Here is a 27,666-nt window from a genome sequence, read left to right on the forward strand (position 1 = left end):
TGATAGTATAGTGGCCATAGCATTGTGTTCTAGGCATCTATATGAATCTAGATACTTGTACTGTGCTACAAAGTAAATCAGTAACCACGCATTTAACTGGTTCGTGCTTATATTTGCTTTAATGATGTTGATAGGGGCCATCAGTTCTCTTCTTCAGTACTCCGTTCAGAATGTAAGCCGCCTGTGATTGGTGCAATTCTTTATAATCTTCGACTCTGGTAAGATGACGACAGGAGCAAAAAACTCCAAATTTTTGTTTATATTTTATTATCTCAATCGATCTTGGATTAACGTTTTGAATAAAGTTCTGCCAACAGGCTAAGAGGTGGTCCGAGCACACAGCAGGATTTGCTTTGCCGGCTAACATGGCAATTTAACACTGATTGTAAATTCTTCAAAAACACAAAAAAACCCCAATACGCAGAACATGTTTTCTTAGAATATTTCTTCTTAACCATATTTACTATTTGATCCTTGGCTTAGGCCTCTCGTGATCGCTTCCTTCGTTGGGTCCTCGCAGAGGTCGCCCTCAATCGTAACCTTGTCCATCATTATTGTCGTATCGATCTCCATGTCGATCTTCTCCATTATATCATTGTTTCGCTAGTAGTATCTTTCCTATTGCTAATACTTGGGGCATCGCTTCCCCCTCGTTTTCCTCCTTATCTATTTAAAATACTCTCGGTGTCTCTCTTGTGTTAGCAGCCCTGAGATGAGATAAATACTGCATATTGTTGTTTGGACGCTTGACTATCATCCAAACATGATTGCCATCGACCATACTGGCACCTCCGTGAATGAGTTCATGTGGGTCTATGTCGTCTATGTCATCATCTTCGATAGGGCTACACTTCGATCGGTCATAATAGGGTTATGTTAGTGATGGGGAGAAATTATTAACAAAGCAATAATGTGGTAGAGGAGGCTAACGCAACAATAGTAATAGATGTGGGTATGAGTGTGCTTGAAGGTTTTAATAGCCTTCACACGAGGATGTGATGGAGGAGATCATCAAAGAAGGCACAAGCGATCATAACGAGGCCAAGGATAATATCATCTTTAAAAAAAAAAAAACATATACTAATAAAACAAAAGGAGATGCTCTATAAGAAAAAAAAAGAAGAAAACTTAAAACACTTTTAAGTAATTTGCTCTTGATTTTTTTAGTTTCAATAAATACACCAAATAACTTCTCTTTCTCTTCATTTTCATACTTATAACTTGTTAATAAGTGAACCTATATTATTTAGCCAAATATTCAATGAAAAAAAAAAAACTCTGATCTGATGGAAACATAAAACGTATATAAAAAATAGAAGTTCAGGGATCCAATTAAATTTTACCTTAAAATTCAAGTAATAATCGTATAATTTTACAAAAATAAATGATAAGAATAAACTACTTTACAATATGCTTTCGCGAGCCACATACTTTACAATATGCTTTACAAGAATTGTGACCAATCAAATATCGAGGTGTAGACAACTCCACCTCTCTCCATCAGCACAATGCCCAACAATTCCCCGATCATATAAGGTCGGATGTGCCATGGCACCATCTTCAAAGTAACAATAAACAGTGCCAGATTTACCATTGGCGTCAGAAAATATTAGCCACCATCTTCAATTTCTAGATCGGCACGATCATTGTGATTCCGTAGTCGAGCATAAGCTCACGTAAGGGAATTGAACGTCTTTTCGACTTCATGGAGATGGTCGCTTGACCTCAAATGCTCACTTCTCTCTCATGCCTCCTATTCATTTTTCAGAAAAAACATAAAAAATATTTATCTCTATCCGATTATCCAACTCTATTTTTTTTACACTGAACTTATTATTAACTTCAGAAAGATTATCGATCAATTCATGACCTCTTTTTTAACTTTGTTTTTATGATTCAATGTAAGTATTTTGTCTTATTTACTCCGAACATATAATTTTTTTAAAGATATATAAAGAAGACAAGATTCGAACCGAAGATTCTATAATAAACTATAAGTTTTTACCCACTAAACTAACTAGCATATTTTATAGATTCTCCAAAGAACTACGAGAGATTATTATTTAATGGTGTCAAACTTATTCGTTAAGTTTAATATAATAGCTCATGTAATTTAATATAATAGATTAATATTAGTATATTATCGTATAAAGTAATAGATCTCAAATTCGGCATGTATATTATTTAATATAATAAGAAGATATATATCAAATCAAAATTATCTATTTTATCTATCGTTTTTATATCATTCATGATATTAATAAGGTCAACTCTTGCATTATTTTCGTCCACTACAAATTTTTTAAGAGTAAGGATCAGTATAAAAAATTAATATAATTTTTTTTAATTTAAAGATTTGGATACTAAATAACAAATAATATGTAATTAGCCTTATTATAAAAATACATGTAACTTAAGGGAAGGATTATAAGAAATTATTCCTTAACAGTGTCGGTCTTACTCGATATATAAAACGATCTCAACGTTGGTGCAAAATTTGGTTTTGGAAATTTTGATCCATTTTCTGCTTCTCGGTCCCTTTTTCTTCCCACTCCTTTCTCGATTCGATCTAGATGTACGTTCATCGCTTCCTTTTCTACGGATTCATCTTCCTCCGCTCGATTTCGCTGTCCTTCGGTGAATCCCTCACATGCCTCGCCGTCTATAGGGAGGGCGGCGCCCCCGCCGTCTTCCAATCGCCCAAGTGCCCGCGGTGGACCCTCCTCGCCGATGATGACCGCCGCCGCCCGCCGCCGAATTGCCAGGCGGCGTTGCACCAGGGGCGGCGGCGGTCCCAGGAGGACCGCATCGTCTGCGCCCTTGGCATGAGGATCCCCTTCATTGGTACGCGGTTGCTTCACGGCACGCTTTTACTACGGGTTTCGAATTTGGCTGTTTTGTTCCTTCGCTCAAATCGGTTGGAATGTTAGGTTCTTGCTCCGTGGATTCGTTCCTTCCCTCAGTATTACTTTGATCGTAAATCCAACATGAACTCAAATTAATTTGATGCAAAATCTTTATGAAACTATAAGGATGATGAGATCAAATTACCTTTACTTGAATCCTTAATTTAGTTGGCTTTTTATTGGATAGGTAGAACAGGAATCAAGGAGCTTGATGTTGGACTAGTAGCTGTTTTTGATGGACACAATGGGGCTGAGGCTAGTGATATGGCTTCCAAGCTTTTGGTTGAATACTTTCTTCTCCACCTCTATTTTCTTTTGGATGGGATATACTCAGTGGTTCTAAAGAAATCTAATGACAAGTTGACATATGGAGAAAACAGCATGGTTTTTGAAATTGTTAGTCTCGAGAAAACAGAGAACTGGCACTTTCCCAATCCAGAAAGGTAATCTATTTCCTTGTATATCATGTGTTTGTCATAATTTATAGGATATGCTATAATTTATGACCCAGGATTGATTTGTTTGATACTTGTTTGTCATGTTCCTACTCCCTTAGTGTCACCCTGTGACCTGAGAGAGTTAGTTGCAACTTGAAACCACTTTTGCAACATAACATCTAAGATTATTGGCTTTATAATGGTTAAATATGTCATTTATGTCCAACACCCTACCAAATTTTAATATAAAAGACCTATCAACCCATCCTAATGGCTGATTTCAAGAACTACTATGCTGATTGACACATGTCGAAGCATTTCATGCTAGAAATGTATCAATAAACTATACTGATCTTGGTTTTTTATTTGTTCTTTTTATGAGAAGTAGTTCCCCAATACTATGCATATGGCACCTGATCTAGTCATCTGTTTGAACTTTTCTTCTATAGATACCTTGAAGCATGTAAAAGAAGATACATGCATCGGGTTTCTTGGATGAATATTCTCATGCATAATACATACTATAAAAGAAGATACATTCTTTATCCAGATATATAGCAAGAGAGATGTTCATGAGATCATACCAAAATCATTTGTACAGTGGACACAACAAGCTAGAGAGAATGAAAGACCTAAAAGATCCCTACCTGTTAAGGGTTGTGTCCAATCTCATCCTTCTCCTCTTCAATCACCACCCAAAGAGCCTCCATCTTCTACTCCTCAAGGAAAACTATTGCAAGAAAGGAGAAAACAAAAGGGAATCACATAATATTCTGTTGAAAAGAGGGATACTATCTAATCTATCATAACTCCCCAACAACAATCACTGTTTCAACCATCCAATATGATATCAAGATGCATAATTACCAGTTTGCCCTTCAAGTCCTAACTTAATTTGTTTGGGTACAACAATTCTGATATAATTTGTAACATATCAATCTGTTTGGATCAGAAAAGGCCAGTTTGGTCTATCAAAAGGTTACTGATCAATGCATATGGATACTTGTCACTGTATGATATTTCAGGCAAAATTTGCCAATACTTCTGGCCCTCCCTTTTATATTTTCTGAACACCCCATTTTGCACCATGATAGGTAGTTTTTGATCTTGTAAAGTGTCTGGAATGTTAATTTTTGACCATTGTTTCCCTGATTGTCAGTGCCCATTAATTTTGGGGCTTTGAGTTGCAGTTTGTTGCTGTTTCCAAGTGGAATTATACTATGGAAAAATTGCAGGTCCAACTGGATACCAGCTAGAATTTTTGACAGGACTTTTCATATGGAAATACTAAAGGAATCATTGTTGAGGACAATCCAGGATATTGATGCAACATTTTCCAAGGAAAGTAGCACTTTTCAATTCTGAAATGTTATTTGTAATTTATGAATGCTGCATCCTGTATGCTAAAACAATTCCCATGTTTAAGTTTTTGCAGGAAGCTTTGCAGAAAAATCTCGAGTCGGGTTCTACTGCCACTGTTGTTCTGATAGTTGATGGTGATGTTTTAGCTGCTAATGTTGGTGACTCAAAAGCTCTTTTGTGTACTGAGGGTTTGCGGCATCATAATCGAAAAGGTTCCTTTTTCTTTGAAGTTGTTTTATTGGCATTAGTTTTTGACTAAAATGGTATTATTTTCAATGTCCATTGTATTTTTTAAAATAGATTTTAATTTAATCTTGAGAAGTTCACATTTTTGGTATATCTTTAGATGCTCCGAAATTACAATCCATCTCTAACAGCCAAGCAAGCCAGTTATGGTGTTCTGTCTTAATGCTTCTCCAAGAGGTGCCTATTTCAGTTGGGACTGAAACCATGTTAAGAATGACAACTGAAGGTACTAAATTTAGCAATGAAAAAATTGAACACATTTGTCTTGAAGAATTTGAAAGGAGCCTAAGGGATCACCGAGCCAGTTCACGTTCCACTTGATTTAGAACTTCAAGCTATGATTCTAAGAAAACTTTTAGACTAATAGAATGGCTGATATATGGAAATACAATGCCCCAAGTGTCAATTCCCCATAGTGGCTGAACTGCTATTTTCTTTTCAATTACTTTTTCATTTGATTGTATAGTTGTAGTCCATTTTATTGATGTGTGGAGTCAAAAGAATACATAGAATGATAAAATTTTTCATAGTGAGCAATTAGGTATAAAAATTATTGTTCTTTTGGTCAGTAGATGACTTCTGATTGATTTCACTGTTCATCTTTCCCATCTTGCTCGAAGATTGAATATAATTCTGAGATTTGCATTTTTCTTTTTGTGATTATCATAGTGGATACTCATCTGCGGCTGCAGACCTTCGGTTATCTATTTCTGGTATTAAATAATAATTTTTTTTCTTGAGTATTGGCTCTGACACATTATTGGCGAAAAGTTGGCAGAACATAGTTGAGTTTTAGCTTATACAATATTTTAAAGTCATCTACTAAAGTTATAAGGGAAGTTATGCTGCATATGATTCAAATATAAATATCTGCTCATATGGTGGGACATTATAATTTTCTGAAGAATCAATCTATAGATCAACAATTGGTCTACAGCAGCTCACTGCAGTTGGAGTGTTTCAGATAGAGAATTATAATAAAGCACACTTTCTGTTTACTCTGTGCCAAGATATATACAAGACATGACTTATGATGATTTTTTCCCTTCCTTTCTCTTTCACCTTCGATTTAGCTGATGGATTCATATATCTACCATTTTTTGTTACCTTTTGTATTCAAGCAGATGAATGCTTTCATATAATTGTATCACTTTGTTGGAGGAAAAAAATCATGATCTTATTGTGTGCTAAGACTTGAACTAATTTAGTCTCAAATGGTGAAATTCGATTGATCAAAACCAGTTTGTTCCATAAGTTGTAAATGAGAGAGCTGACGGACAAGGGGCACACACGGCTACATAGCGAGGGTTCGAACCCTTGACCTACTGACACGGACTTAGCTGGTTTTGCCTAAGCCGTGCGGCACCCTTGCGTGTCCGTCTGCAAAGGTCAGCCTCCCCGAAGTCTCCCATTGTCCCTTAGGACCAACAAGAGAGAGAACGGGCTGGAGAGAACGCCTCAATCGGGATCCACAAGCAAACATCTCTGAAAAACACTTCATAGACAATGCAAATTACAAACAGACTTTACAAGCTCTGAACAGTGGCACAACAAAGGGTAAAATGGTCCATTACAGACCGAAAAGCTCTCGCACGTGTCCACATGACACAACATTTATTTACAAGCCTAAAGAGGCCACCAACCCAACTAAAATGGGACTTATAAGCCTTCGGCTGCCCCTCTACATGCTGTACAAGGCATGAACATGCCAACAGACACGGACAGATATAAGCATTACATCAAACATCCTGTTTCAAAGTTTGTCCGTGACACTACGGCAAAGAGACCAGATACACACCACTAGGCTAGCTGGTTGGGTGTACATGTTACATCTTGTTGAAGAAGGATAACCATGAAGTGGACATATTTTTCCATCAGTATGATTTGTAGGGTGATTATCATAGCAGGATCAACAATTTAATTAAAAAATAAGAACTAAAGACAATAAACAAGTTAAGAAATTTCTAGTTAGAGGAACATTTTGAGTCCTGTTCAATCTCGAAGGAAAGGAGAGTAGAAGGTCGAAACAGAACATTTTCTTTAAAATTGCCTAGAGTAGACTTAAAAGGCTTTGTTGGGAATTTATGACTTTGTTGTTGTAGTAGTAGTAGGCTTAAAAGGGATATATGTCATTTCCAGGTACTTTTTATGCTCCTTATCCACAAGAGATGTCTTACATGTCTTATCATGGAATACAGTGGGCTGCAGTCTTTTTTTTTCTCTAAAGTTTCAGTTTACTTTTTTTGTCTTGCATCAAAGAATGAGTTTGTTGATTTGTGTATTGCAGGTAATTTGTCAAGGATAAATCGACAAAGGAGAAGTAAAAATGCCATATTTCCTGTTGGTCAGAATGGACAACTGGAGTTGGCAACCAATGGTGGACCAAATTATTTTGTTAAGGAGCTCACAGTGGACCATCATGCTGACAGAGAAGACGAAAGAAGCCGAATTGAAGCTGCTGGTGGATACGTTGTTGAGTGGGCTGGTGTGGTTCGGGTCAATGGTGAGCTGGCTGTATCTCGGGCTATAGGTGATATGGCTTTTAAAAAGTAATTCTCTTTTCTCCGAAGGTGTCATATCCTTTCTAATTACTCTCTAAATAGTGTCAACAATTCAACATCCTCCAATTTTTAGTGATTTATAATTGACATAAGAATTACCTATTTCTTGTATAGCATAAAGTTCGTTTCGCAGAAAGAAAACTGATATTAAATAGACAGTGTAATAAGTAGCCATAATACATCTAAGTCAAGAGCTTCAGGTCCAGAACTTATCCAGTTTCCATATCATACCGTGAAAAGAGGTTTACTTATCTGAAATAGTATCTACATTTAGACTATTCTGGAATGTATAGTGACCTGGATCATGTAAAATGTAACAGTATAGTTGATGTAGTTGCACATATCTTAAGTGCTTACCAATAATAGTCAATTTTGTGTCATGTGAATGTGTCAAACATGCATTTATGGTTTGAGAACAATTGATCTAGAAACTACAGTATACAATTAACGTAAAAAATCCCTAAATATAATAACTTGAATATTCATAGTTTTGTTTTCTTTTTATGTTTTGTGGTGGCTATTGTTACTCTATAATCTGAACACTTCTATTGTAATTCTTATTTCTTAGATCTTATCTCATTCAGTTGTTGCTCTTGATCATGGTTAGTTATGGTGTGGTCTCTACACCCGAGATGACAGATTGGCAACAGATAACAAGAAATGACAGTTATTTGATTGCGGCATCTGATGGAGTCTTTGAAAAGCTGACCATGCAAGAAGTTTGTGATCTGTTATGGTATGAGAAACTAAAAGCTAATGTGAAGGCGGAGTATATTCACAGTGTGACATACACTTTAGCTGATCTTTTAGTGAACACTGCTTTTGAAAGGGGTACCATGGACAACATGGCAATTGTAGTCATTCCTTTGAAATCTTCTGGGACTTTTGTGGAAAATGTGTTTGATGTAGATGAAACCTCTGACTTGTCATTGTTGGAATTGCAGAAAAAATTAGGTAATGCTGATTTTCTCCCTATATTTACCAATTCTTTGTAAAACCTTTTTCTACTTGCAGCTAGTTTAATAGCAACAACAGCTTGTTTTTGGTCTTTAATTGTCTGCTAACACATGTTCATTGCCTTCCTCTCTGACGTGGCCAGCAAATGATGCAATTAATACACGCCTTGTACCAATGGAGTACTACAACAACATCGCATCGAAGTTTGATCGGTTTTTGGTAAGAAGAACATTCTAACATTTTGTTAAACCTTATATCAATATTATTTCTGTGTTTTCATTTCTTCATGTTCCAGTATGTCACTTTTACTTTTGGCTCTTTTTTCCACAAGCTATAAGCAAACTGTAGGGGAAGTACTGACACAATAAGAATTCTGTGACCTATGAATGTCAGCCAGTGAACAATTTCCACCTGTTTTTAAGCATTCAATTAATGAAGGCTTCAGGCTGATTAGGTCATGGTGAGCATAACTAGGTCTATGTCATTTATTCTGCTATCAGAGAGTTGATTGTAGTAGTTACATGGTTCTAACAATGGGAAAGATAGAGGGTGGACCTTAGTGTCACTGTAAGTCCATCCTGGCAGGAGCCTTGTGCATGGGGGGGTTCTTTTTCTTTTTTAGTCTGTGTGACAGATTTCAAATGCTTACTATCTTCACGTTTCTGCTTAATTTGAGTATTATTCACTCTCAAGAGGATGCATTATGCATTCTGGCTTTATCTATTCTTAGTGATTGTAATTGCTGTAGGTTGAAACAGAACAGAGAAGACTTGGTTGCTTTTATCTGTCGGAAAATCTGAATGAGGACATGGATTATGTTTTCCAAGGACCGAAAGAATCTCAAAAAGGTGGAGAGCATGGCTTATATCAGTCATTACTTGACTCAGATATGTCATATCACAGTAAGTCATGAAGTTCCTGCGTATTTACAAAAATGAACTGTCCAGCATGACAAGAACTTATTAGAAACTGTGTAATCATGAGTCATGACTTTTTCTGGTAACTATTTCTGTCTCTAGTTATTATGTAACCAACAAGGTTTAATAAAAATATTGCGATTGATTTAAGGTTGGAGAACCTTTTCATGTGGTGTCAAACAATTATCAATTTCTTCCTAGTTCCTAGTTAGTATTCTATCAGCAATTCAGCATCGCAGATAAAGCAAGTGAACATTTGACCAAAAGTTTGATCATAAAAATATTACTTTAGAGGTTTAGATCACCCTTTGAGCATAGAACCTACAAGTTAGAATGGTTTAGGTTTTAGCTCTTCTAGAGGGTATCCTATTAATGTTTCAAGTCCCCTCCACTATATAGTTGCTCATATAGTCATGTCGTTGATCACAACGTGTTGATAATTAGACAAATACTACCTTCTTTTTAATGCAACTCCTAGTATTTTCCACAAACCCTACAAACACAAATTGCAAAAGTTCTTAATATGTCACCTTGGTATAAATGGTCAACCAGGCAAGATTTTCGTGGGGTTCTCTCCCCTATATTTTTGAATTGTCCACAACTGTCCTTTTGTGCGTGAACTATATTTCAAACTTACTTGAGGTCAATGTGCTATTTGTTATCATTTTAAGTAACTCTCACTCATCATTTTATTTCTGTTTTGTTTCTCTAGAGAAACCCATTTAACTGTCTCATGCATTTCGATTACTATATTTTTTCTATTGTAATGTTTAGGTGGAGGGCCTTTAGAACGTTATAAAGACCAAAAGTTATGCTGGCACTTCGGGATCCACGATGGAGACAGAGGTCAATGTACTAGTCCTGATGTGTTTGCTAAGTTTCTGGGTTTGCTAGACTCAATTCCTTACAGTGATATCAGACCCGACTCTTCAGAATCATTTGCATACAAAATACCCAATTTCAGGTACCTCTTTTTGACCCACACTTGTAAAATAAATGTTTGTTGGTTTTTTTTCTTATAGAATAGATGTATCTAGATAATATACACTGTTATGCCCATTCAGGAAAGATGCAAATCATATATTGCTTGTACTCAACATAGAATTAGAGTTTTGAATCTTTTGATTGTCGTGAGGAGATGAAGTAATAAATAAATGGTAAATGTAAGGATATATTTCAAATTGGTTCAAGTTTCAACTTCAAAATCCTTGTACATGGTGAAAATCCTTTACTTCTTCCATCAAGAGATTATCTCTTATTTGTAAATCTCCATGTCTCCCTTCTGTGTTCAATTGACTTAGGTATCAGGTACTTTGACATTGCAGATCCAAGCACAAGGGATAACTCAGGCATGGAAACAGGATTCACTCAACTTATTTAGTTGAGTGGTCTGTATTTTGGTTGGATTGGATTGCTTTTGGAAATACCAACTTTTCTTTGAATGATTTTGATTTTCAGATGCTTACGACCCAATCTTATGTTGATTTTCTCAATAGGATTTCCAATTTGATCCATTGATATTTGTACATATTATTGATATGAGATACTCAAATATGGCTCTTTCCCTAGCATAAACTCAACTAAGAGTTGAGTGTAGTGCAATCTTTGAATTTGTAGCCATGTCTACTCATATGCTCTGGTTTGTTGGCTCAATTATGTGTGATTAGGTTTCTTTTGTTGTTAGCAAGCTGTGGTTGCTATCCAGTAATATTTGGTTCGTTTTTCCTTTAACTGTGACATGCAAGCTGCATAATCAAATTGGAGAGACCATATTACAGAATAAATATGCAATCGGAGAGATTTCCTACTAATTCATTAATTCACTTTAAATTAGTATACATGACTATAATAAAGTATAATGTGGACAAAGGATTTCAACTTCAGTAACCTGTACCAGTCCCCCCTTGGGCCGGTATACCACTTGGAGTAAGTAGAAAAGATGGTGAGGCCTTCTTTCTCTTCCTTCTCTTGGCACAGAATTGTTGAGCAAATTGCACTGCTGCCACTATGTCTTTGAAGCTCTAATCACATTTCAAAAACACCTAACTACATTGAAGACTCAAAACCAAAAGACTGGGAAGAATTTAAAGAGTTTTGGCCAGTTTTGTTTTAAACTGGTTGAAAGTGACCTAGTTTAGATAAAATAGTTGAAACAGCTGGTTTTGAGTTTTTTTTTTATTATATATCAGCCCATATGGGGTCAATCTGTCTACACTCCAGACCCAGCCTCAGCCTCAGACTGGTTTTTGAGCTATCTTGGAGGTGCATGTGTTTTAGATCTATCAATGACCCGAGTTATGCAGGCATGCAAAAGAAACTCATCGCTGCATACCATCTACAGAAAAGAGAAGGCCTTAAGAATTAGCATCTCAAGTTTTTTTTCTCAAGGCTTATAAATAAGGAGTAAGTCTATAGGCAAACAGTTAAGCTTGCTGACTACTTTAATGTTTATGGTCTGCTCTATGTGATGGAGTTTCAATCTAATAATGTTATTTCTTAATGCCATCGAATGCCTTTTTTTTCCCAGCAGTTTGATACTTGTTCGATTTAACCTTTTATTATTTTCTCATGATTGGTTCCATCTTTTCTTACTTGTATATCTTTTTGTTGACTTAGGTATGTCTTAAAGAGGAGGTTTGATCGTGGATCATATGGCGAAGTTTGGTTGGCCTTTCATTGGAATTGTTCCCAGGATAGTGATATATACAACAGCAGCCATAAAAACTTGTATCATTTTGCTTCGAGTCTGCATATGGATACATCTAAGTGCAATATGAGTGCAAGTTCTAAAACATCCAATAGACATTGCTCTACTGATCAGAGGGACAGCAATTTGTTCATTCTGAAGCGGATAATGGTAAGATAATGTGCACTTTTTTGTCCAATTAGTTCTTTATCAATAGCACGTTTGAAATATTAATTTTTTTTCTTTTGTTATTGCGTATGTTTTTTTCTTTTTAACTGTTGGGACTTGGGATATTATGTAACCTTAGGCACCCAATTAAGTTTGCCCACATGATGACCGAGGAAAATAAACCTTCGTAGACATAGTCCTTAATGTCACTTATACTAGCTTTTTCTGATGAAATTAGACTTGCTAGAGAAAGTCATTTATCAGATAGGAAATATCTGTTACTTTTGAAAACCTATTTGGTATGTTGGTTTCTATTTTAACCTTAAAATCTTAGGCAATCATACAGTTGATCTGAAATTAATCTTGACATTCTATCTTGATATTGCAGGTGAAATTATCAAGTGAATATGCAGTCAAATCATAATATGTAGGAGTACTAAGTAATCGTGAATTCATGATTGAGGAAAATTCCTTTGAAGAAATATAAATAAGTGGCCTTGTGGTTTGTTTCTTTAACAATAATGATGGAGATAAAAGATCATTTTGCCTTATAAAATTCTACTAGTTCATGTTGAAGTCCAGGCCCATAATATATATGTTATAGGAAGTGGTAAATATGATTGATTTAAATGAATGTTGAAAACTTGAAATTGCATGATTTTGCATATACATGTACTTTTGCATATACGAAGTGGTAGAACTCCATGGTGTATGTTTTTTCGATGATAATATTTTGATTGGGAGTTCAATGAAGTTAATTTCAAACTTTGACTTAGGGAGATAGTTCTTACTTCTTGGAAACCAAAAGTTTTAAATTAAGATTAAGAATAAATATATGAGATGTAATTTTCACTAATGTTAATAGAAGAACTAAGGATGTAGTCTAGATGGATGGTTAAGAACTTCTTCAAAGTGAAAACTTTAGAGGTAAAATATCTAGGATCTATTATTCAACATTATAAAGAGATTGATGAAGATATTTCCATAGCAGGGTTTTTAATACTATTCCGTACCAACCGTATCAGTTTGCTAGCTGATTGGCACGCGGACCACCCGCTACCGGGCGGTATCAACCTGGTTATGGTGAGGTGAGACGAGGAAGAATAGGACATTCGAAGAAGAGGGAGAAGCATTGACGAAGAAGAAGAAGAAGAAGAAGAAGAAGAAGAAGAAGAAGCATCCAGAAAAAGGGAGAAGTGTTGAGAAAGAGGACCGCAGAGTCACCGATGCGCTGTCACCAGCATCTCGATGAACCTGAGCCTATCGAATCTCGGCGTGAACTTGTCTTCCATGCCCTTTCTCGATCCCGATCCGGCACCATCCTCCCTCGACGATCCCGACCTAGGAGGTAACAGCGAGGAGAGTCGTACCTCTTTGGAGGAGGAGCTGGAGGCACGGGGGTCAGAGGAGGCAGCGGCAAGAGCAGCGGAAGAGGTGGCTGCGAGGAAGGCAGCAAAGACCCCAGCCTTCTTCATCTTCAAACGGTCTCCTTTGTCCACTACCGCCGCACGTAGAACCTTCCAATGTCGTCTTTCTTCTCCCCACCTCCTTAACATCGAAGGCCATAGACGAGGCGACGAGGAAAGAAGGACAAGGCAACGACGACGAGGCTACCGCTCGGTACACCTTGTATCTTCTTTATATCTTTATATATTAATTTTATATCCTTTTAGATAAAAAGATATATATTATATATTTTTTGTATATTAATATATATATATATATTTTTATTTTTTTATATATTTAGTATCGCTTGGTACTAAAATTGATTTTTATTTTTTTCTAGGCGTACCGCTCGATACGTTGTATTGTATCGTGTTGAGCAAAGCTCGGTACACAGATACGGTATGAAATTTTAATCCTTGATCCATAGGATAAAAATTGAGTGATTAAAGTAGAGATGGATGTAAGGAGTTTCTTGTGATCATAGGGATTAAAAGAAAAGTATTTAAGATAGTTGTTGGCCAACAAGGCTCTATTGATCGAAATGTTTGGTAGTTAACAAGTAACTTGTACAAGAAATTTGTGATACTAAATTGATAATGTTGTTAAGGTGGATGCATGGAATTACTAGGAAAGATTGATAAAAATAATTTCATTGGTCAACAATTAGACATAATTTGAGTGAAGGCTAAAATGAGGAAGGATCATACAAACATATTCCAAGGGGAACTATAGATGTTATGGGTGGAAGAGGTGTGGCTACTAGTTTAATGGTGCAAAGAGAGGTAGAGAAAGACCTAGAGATTTGAATATCCATGATTTAACTTAGAAATTTAGAATATTGTTTTGTAATTGGTAGGAAAAGATCTATGTACAAACAATTGGGATCAAGAATTTTAATTTACTGCCCAATGTAAGCCTTAGCCTTGTATGGGTGGTATGAGGTCGTGCTGGGCATTATACCCTATTCCACGTGTAGGATGTCAGATAGGTGAAAACTCCATACTGAACCATACTAGATGGTATTGCAAACCTTGATTAGGACATTATAGTTGTTATTATTGTACTTAGTAATTTTATATTATTATAGTTAATTTCATTGTATCTATTTAATGTATAGCTTTACTTAATTATATATAACAAACAGATTTTAAAGAATACAGTGGAGGCACCATGGATGCTGCTTGCTTTCTACCATGAATACATACTTGTAGGGTAGGATAATTCACCAGAAATTTATCATTCTTGGTTTATAATACAGGAATTGTTAACTCTAATATTTTTTTGCACCTCTATGTTATTATCCTTTATTTTGATGGGTATATATTGCTAGTGTACCAGTTGATGGTGATGGTCTGGAAGTTCAAAATTTTCTTCTTTCTTGCTGTTTTCTATAAAGTTGTTTTTTTAATACACACATTAATATTTCACTTACATGTAGAGCTTTACAAGTTTGAGTTCCTGATATAATAAATATTAGGTGGAGAGAGGGACCAATGCTTACCTGAGTGGACTGCGTGAAAAGTACTTTGGAGAACTTTTTTCAAATGCTTCTACGTCTCTAGGGGGTTCAATTACAGAAACACCAACAACCTTTTCTGTAGATATACAATCTGATTTCTCTGATCTTTTGCAAAAGAACATGTCAGATAATGATGAGGTGGATGATATCTTTGATTCAACAAATACTTACGCTAGGAATTATGGAGCAATGCCGATAAGCTATGAAGAAGGTTTAAAACATATAGCTAGATATGTAGAATCATTTGAGTCAGAATCAAAAGAATTATGGCTTGTTTTTAGCAATGAAGGAATGTCTCTATCAAAGCTGATATATACAGCAGAAGAATCAAAATCATTCACCGATAATGAAAGGGATGAAAAAGTGAGGAATGTTAGAGTACTACGTCCTTCTTCCTGGTGGCACTGGTTAAGGACGACAGAAGCAGGACAAAACGAAATGAAAGACCTCATATGGCAGCTGGTATGTCTTCATCACTTTTGTTCTCTATCGATTTCCTTCTTAGCATCACATACATGTTTTCTTCATCCTTTTTTTTTATCTTTCTATGAATAGAAATGATAGACACCTTAGTGTCCTTGGAAGTATACACTGTAGTTCTGTGATGTTACAAGGTCTATTTTTATTGGTACTATTAACATGATCTTTGGCAAATGAACATTCATGTGAGCCATGTCATCCGCGTAAAATCAAATGGAACTATTTCACAAATTTATGGTTAAATATATAAATTTAAATAATTATTAAAATATTTAAATAAATTATATATATATATATATATATATATATATATAATCTTAACCATCATTAAATCATTTACATTAAAGTGAAACAATGTCATCGCAAAGAAGCATCCATCAGGGATATATCTGTGAAATGTGAAATCATTTATATTATCCCTTAAGTTTTATAGAAGCATCTGATCTTATAATAACTTTTGGGAAAATGTTTACATAAAGAAATTATCAGGGATATATCTGTGAAATGTTTAAAAAGTATTCATGTCTGATACAGGTAAGGTAACCATTTGCCAGTCTCCTACAGATAGTTTATTACTACTTTCAAAGAGAGTATAGCTTAAAGTTGAAGTCTCCAAGAATCATTTGACTAAATATGACAGTCAACTATCAACTTGTCAATCCTATTTGATGTCATTTTTTTTCCAGCTGCAAGTTTAGGCATCAAAGGGAGTAACATGAGAGCCAATTATAAATGAAAAATAGGATCTTCTTCAAATGCAGACACTCAACCAAAGAACAAACTGAACTGGGGCTTTGGTCAAGCTGTGAACATAACTTTCCAGTTTCGACTGAGTTTTTATTATTCAAATCCTTAAAGTTGTGCAAGATCTCAACTTGGCAGTTGGACTGGTTTGGCTTGAAATGTTTGCGAGGTATGACCATATAGGTTGACTATTGGTCTATAGTGATTGGAGTGTGCGACACACAATTCTGCAGAATGGAGATGATCTAGTGTCCTTTTCTTACAGATGTCCAAGCCTTATCAAGAATTAAAAAAATAAAGAATGAATGAAATACAATAGAGAATAAACAGCCTCCAACAAATCTAGGCATATGGTTCTAGGAGAGGATAATTATGAGCTTAAGTTATGTAGTAACCAGGTTTCAGTTGCATTTGATTTATGGTCTTCTTAAGGTGATGATTTAGATAGTATCTTTGGTCGATACACTTAACATGCTGCCTTCTTATTGTTTGGTCAGTGAAGCCCCTTAAGGTCCCATATATTCATTGTATGCAAGAAACCATGTTCATTACGAGCACCATTTATGTTTATTATTATTTCATATCATTTTATGCTTGTAGTTGTCACATTATGGTGGTAGGAAGTAAGCTTATTAGTTTATGGAGCCTTAGAAAATGTCATGTGGGTTTTTTTTTCTTAACCTTGCCTAAATATACCAATGCTTATTCTTATATGTTTTTTTGTCTTTGTTTTAGTTACTGGCTCTCAAAGCTTGTCATGATCGCAATGTCACCCATAGAGACATTAAACCTGGTAAGAGTATCATGACCTTGTATCTTAATTCTATATTTTAGTTGCTAATCCTGCTGTGTATGTATTGAAACTCCAAATTTTACGATGACATAAATGAAAAATATTTTGAAAGTCTTCTTTACATCCCATACTCTCTCTCCCCTCCCCCCCCCCCCACCCCCTCCCTTTTTTTTTTTTTATTCTTAGTTGATGTTTTACAAAAGGATTGCAATCTTGTATGAGAGTACTGGACCAGTCCCTGGCCTGACTGATATGTACTGATTAGTACCCAGTGTATCAGTACATGTTACCCCGATATGCACCAAAGACTCGAAGAGGAAGAAGAAGGAGAAGAGGAAGGAAGAGCTGACAATGGAGGAAGAGTAAGGAAGAAGAGGAGGTGGTGGAAGAAGATGAAGAAGAGGAGGCGGTGGAGAAACAGGAGGAAGAGGAAGAGGAAGAAGAAGAGGTAGTGGAGGAAGAGGGGAGCAGGAACTCGGGTATCGACCTCGTCAAAGGCCAGAGGTAGGCAGCATGCCTTGAGTAGCTGGGACGTAGTTGTTGCAGACGGCAGCGATGGCTCACATGCCTGTACACATAAGGGAAGAGGACGGCAGCGGTGCTCATGTGGCTATGCATGTACAGAGAAGAGAATGCGAACCCTAATCCTGGTTTTAAGTTTTTTTATTTTCTTTTTTAATAGATTGGACCAAACCACCAAAATGGGGGCGAGCCACTCTTTGGGTTCGGGCCAGTATACACTGGTTGGTATGAACCGAACTGGGCAAAATTGCACTCCATGGTTTTATTAGCGATGCTGATATTAATATTAAGCCAGGTTTTAGGATCTATTCCATTTCAGTTATTTTTTAATTGGTAACTAAAAATACTCTCTATGCAGTTCTTTTATTCTTAACAAAATTACTTCTATGGTTCTTTCTTGGAGTCTGTATTTCTTTCTGTTCCTTTTAGTTTATTTTTCTTTATATTATAGATTTTGCATGGACTGGTACTTAATCACATACAAGGATCCAAGAATATCTTTTATCCTTCTTGCTAGTCTATTATTCTTAAAAGCTTATTTGGATTTTTTTCTATGTCCTTTTCAGGATATATAAACAGTGCAATCCTACTTCTTTTTAGGGTCCTTGTTTGTGATGAACTCAGGATTATCCTTTTTTGTTTCACTTCTTCCCATGTCTTGTTTGGCCTTTCTATTTTTGCAGCACCTCCAGATTTGAATGCACAGAATGGTCATTTTTAGTCCAGTTTGACTATGCAATTTAAATTTGTATCTTTTTGTTTCCAGAAAGATCTCTAAGACACATATTTTTAGACTTGAATACTCATTTATTTAATAATAATGTGATTTTGTAAGAACCATAAGTTTTCCCTCGTCTTATAATTACTTGTGTCAAAGTGTTGCATCAGTTGTCTGGTTCATTTAGTGTTACCTGTAGATTTACTACATTTCATAATCTTGGTTTTCACTTATTAAGCTAATGTAAGTGTTTATTTTGTTTGTAGAAAACATGATTGTATGCTTGGAAGACGTGGACACAGGAAGATGCTTAAGCGAAATTCCCAATGGGGATAGACAAAATCATCTAAAAATGTACATACTTTTGCCATTATCTTGGTTCTTCCTCTTGCAATTTTCTTTATTAATATTGGAGAATATAATCAACAGACTGACAATTATTTCAGTAACTGAAAAAAGGGAATGTTATTAGGTGTAGAAAAGTGAGAATCTTGGTAAGAATTGTTTGTTTATATATGCACATTTTTCTTATAGGTATATCTGTTTAATTTTTTATCCATGTATGTATTAAATAAATAAGTGAACTGATATAAATCAGATGGGTATTACCTTAGTCATTCCTGTTTGATCCCATTAGCATGTGTAATTTCTTATAATCTTCTATGTTAAACAAATAATATTAAGTAAGAAACTGATCGTTGACAAAGGCAACAGTGTGCCGATTCCACTGAAGATGAATGGTCTACAACTCTACATACAATTATAGAGAATTTGGACTATAGAAATATGCTGCTTATATCATCAGATAAGATGTGATTACTAGCATAACTAGTATTTAATGGAGAAAATGTGGAGGTTTGAGCTTTATATTTCCTTTTAAAGCTTAAATATATTCACTTTCTTTTGCCAATCTACATTTGATGAGCTAGTTTACACTTATGGGTATAATCATAGTTGTAAATGGGACATTGATTTCGCTTATTGAATTAGTAATTGGGTCTAGTTTTTGTTTTATTCTACAGGCGGATTATTGATTTTGGCAGTGCAATTGATGATTTCACCATGAAGCATCTTTATGGATCTGGGCCAACTAGGTAAGAAGTCATTTCTGATTATTGCATAATCTTTTAAGGAAGTTGATCTGGTTGTCTTAGGGAGCTAAGTCTATATTTATTTTGTTTGTTTGTTTCTGCTATAGTTGGCCAACCCACCGGCAGCCCTATTCACCTTTCTAAGCATTTGTTACATTGTCACAATTTATAACAGAGATACAGGTTAATTTTCCAGGGAATTTTCTTGTGGCAGTATAGGGTTTCAGTTCAATTAAAATGCAAGATATTTCTCCTCAAGAGGCATCTCATACCTTATTTTGTGTCTTTAGTTGCTTGTTTTTTTTATGTATTTGTCTTTTGTCCAAGAAAATTGGGCGAACAAAATTTGGTCAGAATGTTGATAATATATTAGCACAGTCATGTTTCAAAGTTCCAGAACATTTCAGTGGAACATTTTGTTCCTGGGGCTTCCAAGATAAAAGAAAAGGGGTATAAGAACCACCAAACTAATTACTAAAATAGAACGGGTCATGACTGTGCTCTTTATATGACAGAATTGGACCAACTTGTTTACCAAATGTATAAAACCAGTCTTTCTTTTCAACATTTGGTTTTGATTATCAGATCAGCACTAAGCATCTTATAGGTTGGTATTGGTCTCTATCTAATTTCTTTATATTATATTTATGGTGATATTAATCAGTATAAAAGGATTACCTTTTCAAGTACCGGACCTGTTTCGGCAATCTATCGGACCAGTATGTATCAGTGTACCAATACATGGTATATTGGTGTGTACTGGTGTTTCTGCGTTTCTATGAGGAAGAAAAAGAGGGAGAAGAGGAAGGAGTGGCGGAGGAATAGAGGAGGAAGAGAGAGGAAGGAAGAAGGAAGATGAGGAAGCGGTGGAGGAAGAAGAAATAAGAGGAGGAGAAGCAGCAGCGGCAGCGTCGAAGTGGCAGTGGCAACAGCAACAGCAAAGCGGCAGGGGCAATGGCATTGTACGCGAAGAGAATTTGTTTTTCTTCTTTTTGAACGTTGAGTTGGATAGGGCCCCACCACTTTTTTATTTTTTTTATTATTTTAACCGGACCGCCCGAAACGGAGGTGGTCCATGTATCGGCCCATGCTTCATATAAAGGATTAAATTTTCGATTGTATCAATCGAGGTGGATCATTTTTGCTTGTTTGACCATTGACCAGTATGCAGAGAGAATTTCATCTGGTCCAATTTGGAACTGAGCTTGCCACCTAGTAAGCCTGATCCATACTGGGTGCTAGGCATACCTATACGATTTTTATATTCACTATTGGCTATTGCTCATCTCCTCATTGCTGCATAGCCGCTGTCTTCTCGCCACTGCTCCTTCCTCTCTGTTGCTTGTCTATGTTGTCTTGTCTCTACCTGTTCACCCCATGATACCATACCTGTCTGCCTTTTCTCCCCCCTCTCTCTCTCTCTACTTGTAGTCATCTGGGGGTTTTTGGTTGTCGCTTATCCACATCAGCATTTGGTACACTATACAATATTGTCCTGTACCAGCCTGGCTACTGATCTCTATCAATACTGAATCAAGATCTTAATTCTGGACAGTATAAGTCAATGTCTTGCCTAGTCTTGCAGTACCGTAACAGTTCCAACTGGTTGCCAAAACAAGTGTTTATAAGGCAGAACTTTCTTCTCCATTGAAAGTTGTGGATTTGAATTTAACATCAGATTGGAATTTGCTTATTTCTGCAGTGTTGAGTCCATAGGATAGTATTTCAGTTATTATGTCCTACTATTAACCTATGACACACTAGGCCATTGATAACTAAACACGAGTCCAACAAAGAGGTTTGATTTCTTTATTTAACTAGTGATATTGCCCTATATCAAAAGTAATGGCCATGTAGTCAACTCCAGATTGGTGGGACATTGCATTTGTTGTTGTTGTTGGTGGTGGTGGTGGTGGTGTAGAGGTGTATATAACGAAAATATATTCAAGAGTTCAAGAAGTTAGTCCCATTCTATATTTTACCAAGTTCCTTTAATAAGACTATTTATTGAGAATATAATTTGTGTGCTGCAAGCTTAATATCCAACTAAAATGACATCATGGAGTGGGTAAGTACGTCTTTGATCATGTGGACCACCTTGGACTTTAGGAAGCCATTTATAGATTGTACTTAATGATAGATGGAAAAGATGTAGTATAGATGATGCACACTCACTGTAAACATGTTAACAACATTAGCATAGTGGATGTTTACCTGTTATTTTCTGGTTGAAGATTTTCTTAGGATCAGGGATCCATTTTCACACACCATTTAATCTGTTCTGGTGTGGATATCTTTGTCGTAGATGATATAGGAAAATGCTTTCTTTGGTCACTATTGGGTACAACCAATAGATAAATCAGATCTTTCTGTTAAAAGAAAAGATTGAGTTGGTTTTTACCCATCCAGGTGCTTCAAGTACTGTATGGTGAAGTTCTAGCTTAATTTTGTTGTGGTTCATTGTGTTTATGTGGACCAAAACATCTCTCTCCTATTTTGTGAACCTTCGAATTCTTATTAGTGTCTTAGTAAGTGTAGCCAAAAATCATCGTCTAGGGTACTGGACCCATTTCGGTGATCTAGTCGGACCGGTATACTAGTCAATATCGGTGTACCCTGCGTCAGTACGCTGGTATGTATCGACGTTTCGAAGAGGAAGAAAAAGGAGAAGAGGAAGGGCAGGTGGAGGAAGAAAGGAGGAAGTGGAGGAAAAGGAAGAAGGGAAAGTAGTGAAGGAGAAGAAGGAAGAAGATGGAAGAAGAGGAGTAGAAGAGGTGGGAGTGTACCTAGGAAGAAGAAGGAACATGGCGGCAGCAGCATTGCGAAGCAATGGCGATGATAGTGGTGTCGTGAAGCAATGGCGATGACAACGGCATCACAAAGTAGTGATGGTGGCAGTAGCATTGAGAAGCAACAGCAGTGGCGGCAGCAGAGTTGAATGCGGCACCGTTATTTTAGGTTTTTTATTTTTTTTTGAGATGGACAGGCTGCCCGAAACAGAAGTGGTCTGCGTATCGGTCCATGCTCGGACCGGTATGTATCGGCCATTCTATACCATTTTGAGTGGTGCGATAATCCTTGATTGTAGCATATCAGTTACTTATCACCATGTTATCTTATTAGTGTCTTAGTAAGTGTAGCATATTAGTTAATTATCACCATGTTATATCGTGCCTGATTCATATTGATCAGTAGAGTTTTTGCCAAAGCAATTTGGCTATGAGTTATATGCATCATGGGATCTATTTTGTTCTTTATTGTATTCTTTTAGTTTACAATCAGTAGTCACTAAATGCAATCTATGTATTGTCAGAGATTTATTATGCATTGCTAGAGCTTTTGGACCATGTTTAATGATGACTTCTATAAAATTTTGTCAATCCTTGAGACTGATATATTTATATGTTGGTGAAAATTCCACACAAATCTCTTCTAATTTGATTATAAAGTTGTTTATTTCTTTGGTGTTCCTTACATATTGCCTTTTCCTTTATGGTTTCCAGATCTGAACAGACCTTTGAGTACACTCCACCAGAAGCTTTACTTAATGCGAGCTGGTTTCAGGGGCCAAAAAGCGTAACACTGAAGTTTGCAACTTTCTTATCATTTTTTAATATTCTGATATTGGAAAATCCTAAGGGTCAATTTTATATAGTTAACTCTTCTAAAATTTATTCTTCTTTCATGAGCTTTGCACTTAGTATTGCAGTTGATGTTTTATCTTCACATGCATGCTGATAAAAAATTTGAATTATACATGATGACTTTCTTTCTTTATAGGTATGACATGTGGAGTGTGGGAGTTGTGATGCTAGAGTTAATTTTAGGATCCCCTCATGTTTTTGAGATAAATGATCGTACCCGTGCTCTGTTGGACCAGCATCTTGAAGGTTGGAGTGAGCATACCAAGGAGCTTGCATATAAGTAAAATTCTACTCTTGAGTAGTCTCAAGTCAACCTCTCTTTTAGTTTCATGGTAACCTTGGTAAAATTCTATGATATAGTTGTGTCATTGTTCTATTCTACTTATCACTAGAGAGAATTAAGTTTAACCTCTTGTTTATAGTAATCCGTATATACTGGTGAAGTTTCTTATAAAAATTGCCTGTATTAGGGTGTCCAACACTTCTCTGTAAGATATCCATGTTCATTCTTCGCTGTATTATGGTGAGAGAAAACTATAGATATATTTCATCTACAAAGTCGCTTGAGGTTTAAGTTTAATCCTTTTATTCTTTTTTCCAGTTTAAGTTGCTTTAAGCATGACAAGTATTGACTTTTAAATTACCAAAGGTGCTGGAATGATAAAGGCTAATTCTTTATTTATTTGTGAGACATGCGTGTAAGGAATTACAAGGACTCAGTTTGGACTGACCCATTGCTGATTGAGACAAGCCAGAAATTAGTTGTGCAGAGAATTAAGATTATGGAAGCAGGAAAAAAATAATTAAAGTCAACAACACAAGAAAATATAAAGAAGAAAAGTCACCTGGTAGAAAAGTCTGAAGCCCAAGGAATTTTTTGTTGCTTTCAGATATCATGTAAATGACCAGCTGAAAATTGTGACTGAAGTAAAAATAGACAAAGTAAAATATTTAGTGTAGGAAACTATAACAACACAGTCACTGTGAAAAGCTTGCTTAAACAGAAGATTTCAGCCACTGTTTAGCCTATTATTTGAGTCTTAAAACATTGTTAGTAGCCAATTAATTCTGAACCAACAAATTGAAATTTCGTTAGGAATCTCCAATTGGTTACTATCAGGGAAGCCAAACAAGAGTGATTAGTTGGCCTGCAATCTCTCTGGACAGAAACTTGAGTTTCAAATTTTACCAATCAAAGCAGTGGGAATTTACTAGAAGTATCTTACATGATCACGTCTTTTTATCTTTCCATTCTATTTTCTTTCAACATATACCCTTTTGTGCATCATGCTACTGCTCATTTAGAACAAAGAAACCAAACTGATCTTTTTACTGAATTTTATCCATGAATGATGTTGAGTTCCCATGATCATTTTCATATTGAATGTATTACTTTCATGTTTTGGTTTCAGATTGAGATCGTACATGGAGTTGTGCATTTTAATACCTGGAATTTCTCCACAACATTATCCAACTGGTGTTAAAAAAGGCCATGTAAGCTCTCTCACACCTCAGTCTTATGCTCTCCTGCATATGTGGTGAACCTTCTCATTTATTTCTTTTCCCTTTTGCTATGGCTATTGGGATTTTCTTCTCTCTGCTACAAAGTATTCTTTTTCCCACATGTATTTATACTATACGTCTATACCTATGCTTGTATTTTCATATGGATGCACCTCAACTGACTGATTGAAATGAGAAAATAAATTTGACAGTATATTGCTATATGGTATTTCTCCATTATCTTACGAGGACTTCTAAAGATGCTTTTCATGTATGTAATAGACAATATTTACAAAACACTAGTAATTTAAGAATATTGTTACATTCTAAATCTTATAGTAGGCAACAAACTGAGGGTTCAATACTGCCTGTAGTTCAAGCTGGGAGATTGGTTGTGTACATTTCTAACTTTCTAAACTATCATAGATTATGAAAGTGATTTATTTATGACTTTCCTTACCCGTTAGATTTGTATTTAGTAATTGGTCTCTTTATGCTTAAACGTGGTATCTCTGTTTATATGATATTTTTTTAGTAGTTATTATTTTACTTCAGCTATCAAAGGATATACATGTGTGCTAAGATAAATCTTTCTCTGTAGTCTAGGTTGGTGTCTCACCTGCTTTTCTTTTTGCTTATATGTTCAATATTAGTTTACAACAAATTGTGACAGTTTAAATTTATATGTTTTATTTCAAGTATGAGAATATGTAATGTCTGACTGAACCAAGATAAATGTTTTTCGGCATTCAAGGTTGGTGTTTCGCCTGCTTCTTGGAAATGTTCTGAAGAGTCTTTTTCACTTCAAGTGAAAAGTAGAGATCCTCTTAAACTGGGGTCAGCCTCTAAAGTTATATGCAACTGTAATCCTTTTATATGGTTTCTAAATAACATATTTTTAAAAGCAGTTTACTTATTTGTGTCTATAAATGATACACAGCTTTCAAGATGTTTGGGCATTGCGATTAGTACGCCAGTTGTTAGTATGGCATCCTGTAAGTTGTGCATCTTATAATTATATTGTAGTTGAGCTATATCATGCATATCTATTTTACACAATTCCGTAAAAGAGCTTCGAGGTTTTTATTAAGCAATCTGCATGATCCAAATGTTTGTAATCCAGAAATTAAACAAAAGTCTCAATTTATTCCTTTTCAATAATCCTGAATTCTAAGGTACATCAAAGATGTTTAATGATCATTCCCCATTGTTCTCACTTAGTAAACTTCCTGTAGTACTACACTGGGAAAATTCAAAAATTTATATCAAGTTTATCTTTTTGCACAGCATGTCCTCGATCTCATTGGTTCATGCCTAGACAATGTTTAGGAGTTTTGGTGGGACACAGGTTCTTTCATGCTTGGTGCTAAAAGCCTAAAACATTCAAGGAAAGAGAGTTAAACTGGATATTTCATGCATATCCAAAAAATTAAAACTTTCTTGATGAAATAGGAGCCACATTTATGGGATTTGAGCTGCACGTTGCACAATTTGACTTGATCTACATTTTTAAGAAAATAAATTTATATTAAAAAAATCGGTATGGATTTTGAAAACCGTCGATCACTAATGGGAACTTTATACTTGAACATGAGTAACTAATGGCACAAGTTATGATCATTAGTATAAGTCAATGTGGTTGTCCATGCATCATTCAATTCTCAACTTCTTATGATTAATGCTTTATATTACAACAAACATTGTTATGACTGTGGTTACCTTAATATATTGAATGGCCCAACATTATAAATTCACTTTCTCTTCGTACTTAAATGTGGAAAGAAGAAAATGAATACTCATGGATTAATTGGATGTAATCACACAACCACATGCCATGGTTGATATGAATTCACCAACATGTGTTGTGTATTAATTGCATTCATGTCCCTCAAAAAGTGGAAGTCTCTTGCAGTGATTTAAAAAGCGTTAGGCGCCAAGGTCCAAAAACGCCCGAGGCGCTAGGTGCTTGCCCGAGCGAAGCGAGGCGCTAAAATATAAAAATATATAATATAATTAATAAATATAATTATTTAAAATTTTAAATAAAAATATGCTATTGAATTAAGAAAATCTAAGATACAAAATCACAATGTCACATTAACAAAAAGTTTCAAATAAATAAAAATTAATAGTATTAAAATTAAAATAATATATTATTAATCTATTAACAGTATTGAAAATTAGTCATTTCAAATAAACTTAATAATATTAACAGTATACAGTATACGTATACTGTTAAAAGAAAGTGTAAAGGGTGTTGAGCTTGCTGACTGAGAAAAGAGGAAGCGACAGCGGTAGCAGCGAGCGGCGACAGCGGCGAGCAGTGGGAGCGGGACTGGCGAGCTGCGAGAGGCGCGAGCGGCGGCAACGTTTGCGAGCAGCGACAGCGGGAGCGGCGAGCGGCGGGAGGCGCGAGCGGCGACAACGGCAGCGTTTGCGAGCAGCGACAGCGACAGCGACGAGCAGCGGCAACGGGAGCAGGAGCGGCGACAGTGCAGCGTTTGCGTGCAGCGACAGTGGCAAGCGGCGACGGCGACAGCGTTTGCGAGCAGCGGGATCGGCAACGGCAGCGGCGAGGGTTAGGGTTCGGTTGTCACTTATATGTGTTTTAGTTGGTTCGATTGAACCAACTAACCATCATAGACCGAACCAGGACCGAACCAAACCTAAAATCCTGGTTCGGTCGCCTTGGTTAACCCGGGCGCTCGCCCAAAGCGCCCAGCACCTGGGCTCGGGCGAGCGCCCAGGCGGCGCCTGTTTGAAGTGTGTCGCCTGGGAGATTAGCGAGGCGCTCGGGCCTCGCCTTGCCCGAGCGCCTTTTTAAATCACTGGTCTCTTGAAGACAAGGTATTAGTTAACTCTGCTGACATCAGCAGCACTAAGTGCACTTATAGACTCCAGAAATTAAGATGATATAAATCTGATCTACTTTTTGGTTGTGACAATATAATTATTAAGGACATATG

The 27,666-nt window shown here is 36.1% G+C and overlaps 1 protein-coding gene across 5 annotated transcripts in view; it reads left to right on the plus strand.

Moving 5' to 3' along the window:
- Nucleotides 1–2,490: 2,490 nt before the first annotated feature.
- LOC135601132 (uncharacterized) overlaps nt 2,491–27,666 on the plus strand; it is a 28,261-nt gene continuing 3,085 nt past the window's right edge. The window contains exons 1-19 of one of the 5 annotated variants that reach the window (XM_065094180.1): nt 2,491–2,844; nt 3,094–3,349; nt 4,534–4,688; nt 4,783–4,917; nt 7,239–7,500; nt 8,120–8,466; nt 8,612–8,688; nt 9,218–9,371; nt 10,161–10,350; nt 12,003–12,243; nt 15,164–15,667; nt 17,165–17,222; nt 18,729–18,816; nt 19,485–19,556; nt 23,057–23,140; nt 23,334–23,477; nt 24,610–24,691; nt 25,455–25,563; nt 25,641–25,695. In XM_065094180.1, the coding sequence (XP_064950252.1) occupies nt 2,574–2,844; nt 3,094–3,349; nt 4,534–4,688; nt 4,783–4,917; nt 7,239–7,500; nt 8,120–8,466; nt 8,612–8,688; nt 9,218–9,371; nt 10,161–10,350; nt 12,003–12,243; nt 15,164–15,667; nt 17,165–17,222; nt 18,729–18,816; nt 19,485–19,556; nt 23,057–23,140; nt 23,334–23,477; nt 24,610–24,691; nt 25,455–25,563; nt 25,641–25,669 (3,258 nt within the window). In that variant the 5' untranslated portion in view covers nt 2,491–2,573 and the 3' untranslated portion in view covers nt 25,670–25,695. The remainder of the gene's footprint in view (nt 2,845–3,093; nt 3,350–4,533; nt 4,689–4,782; nt 4,918–7,238; nt 7,501–8,119; nt 8,467–8,611; nt 8,689–9,217; nt 9,372–10,160; nt 10,351–12,002; nt 12,244–15,163; nt 15,668–17,164; nt 17,223–18,728; nt 18,817–19,484; nt 19,557–23,056; nt 23,141–23,333; nt 23,478–24,609; nt 24,692–25,454; nt 25,564–25,640; nt 25,696–27,666) is intronic. The other 4 variants (XM_065094178.1, XM_065094179.1, XM_065094182.1 and 1 more) reach the window with 4 other exon arrangements.

Source organism: Musa acuminata, chromosome BXJ1-2 (assembly GCF_036884655.1).
Source record: "Musa acuminata AAA Group cultivar baxijiao chromosome BXJ1-2, Cavendish_Baxijiao_AAA, whole genome shotgun sequence".
Taxonomy (NCBI): domain Eukaryota; kingdom Viridiplantae; phylum Streptophyta; class Magnoliopsida; order Zingiberales; family Musaceae; genus Musa; species Musa acuminata.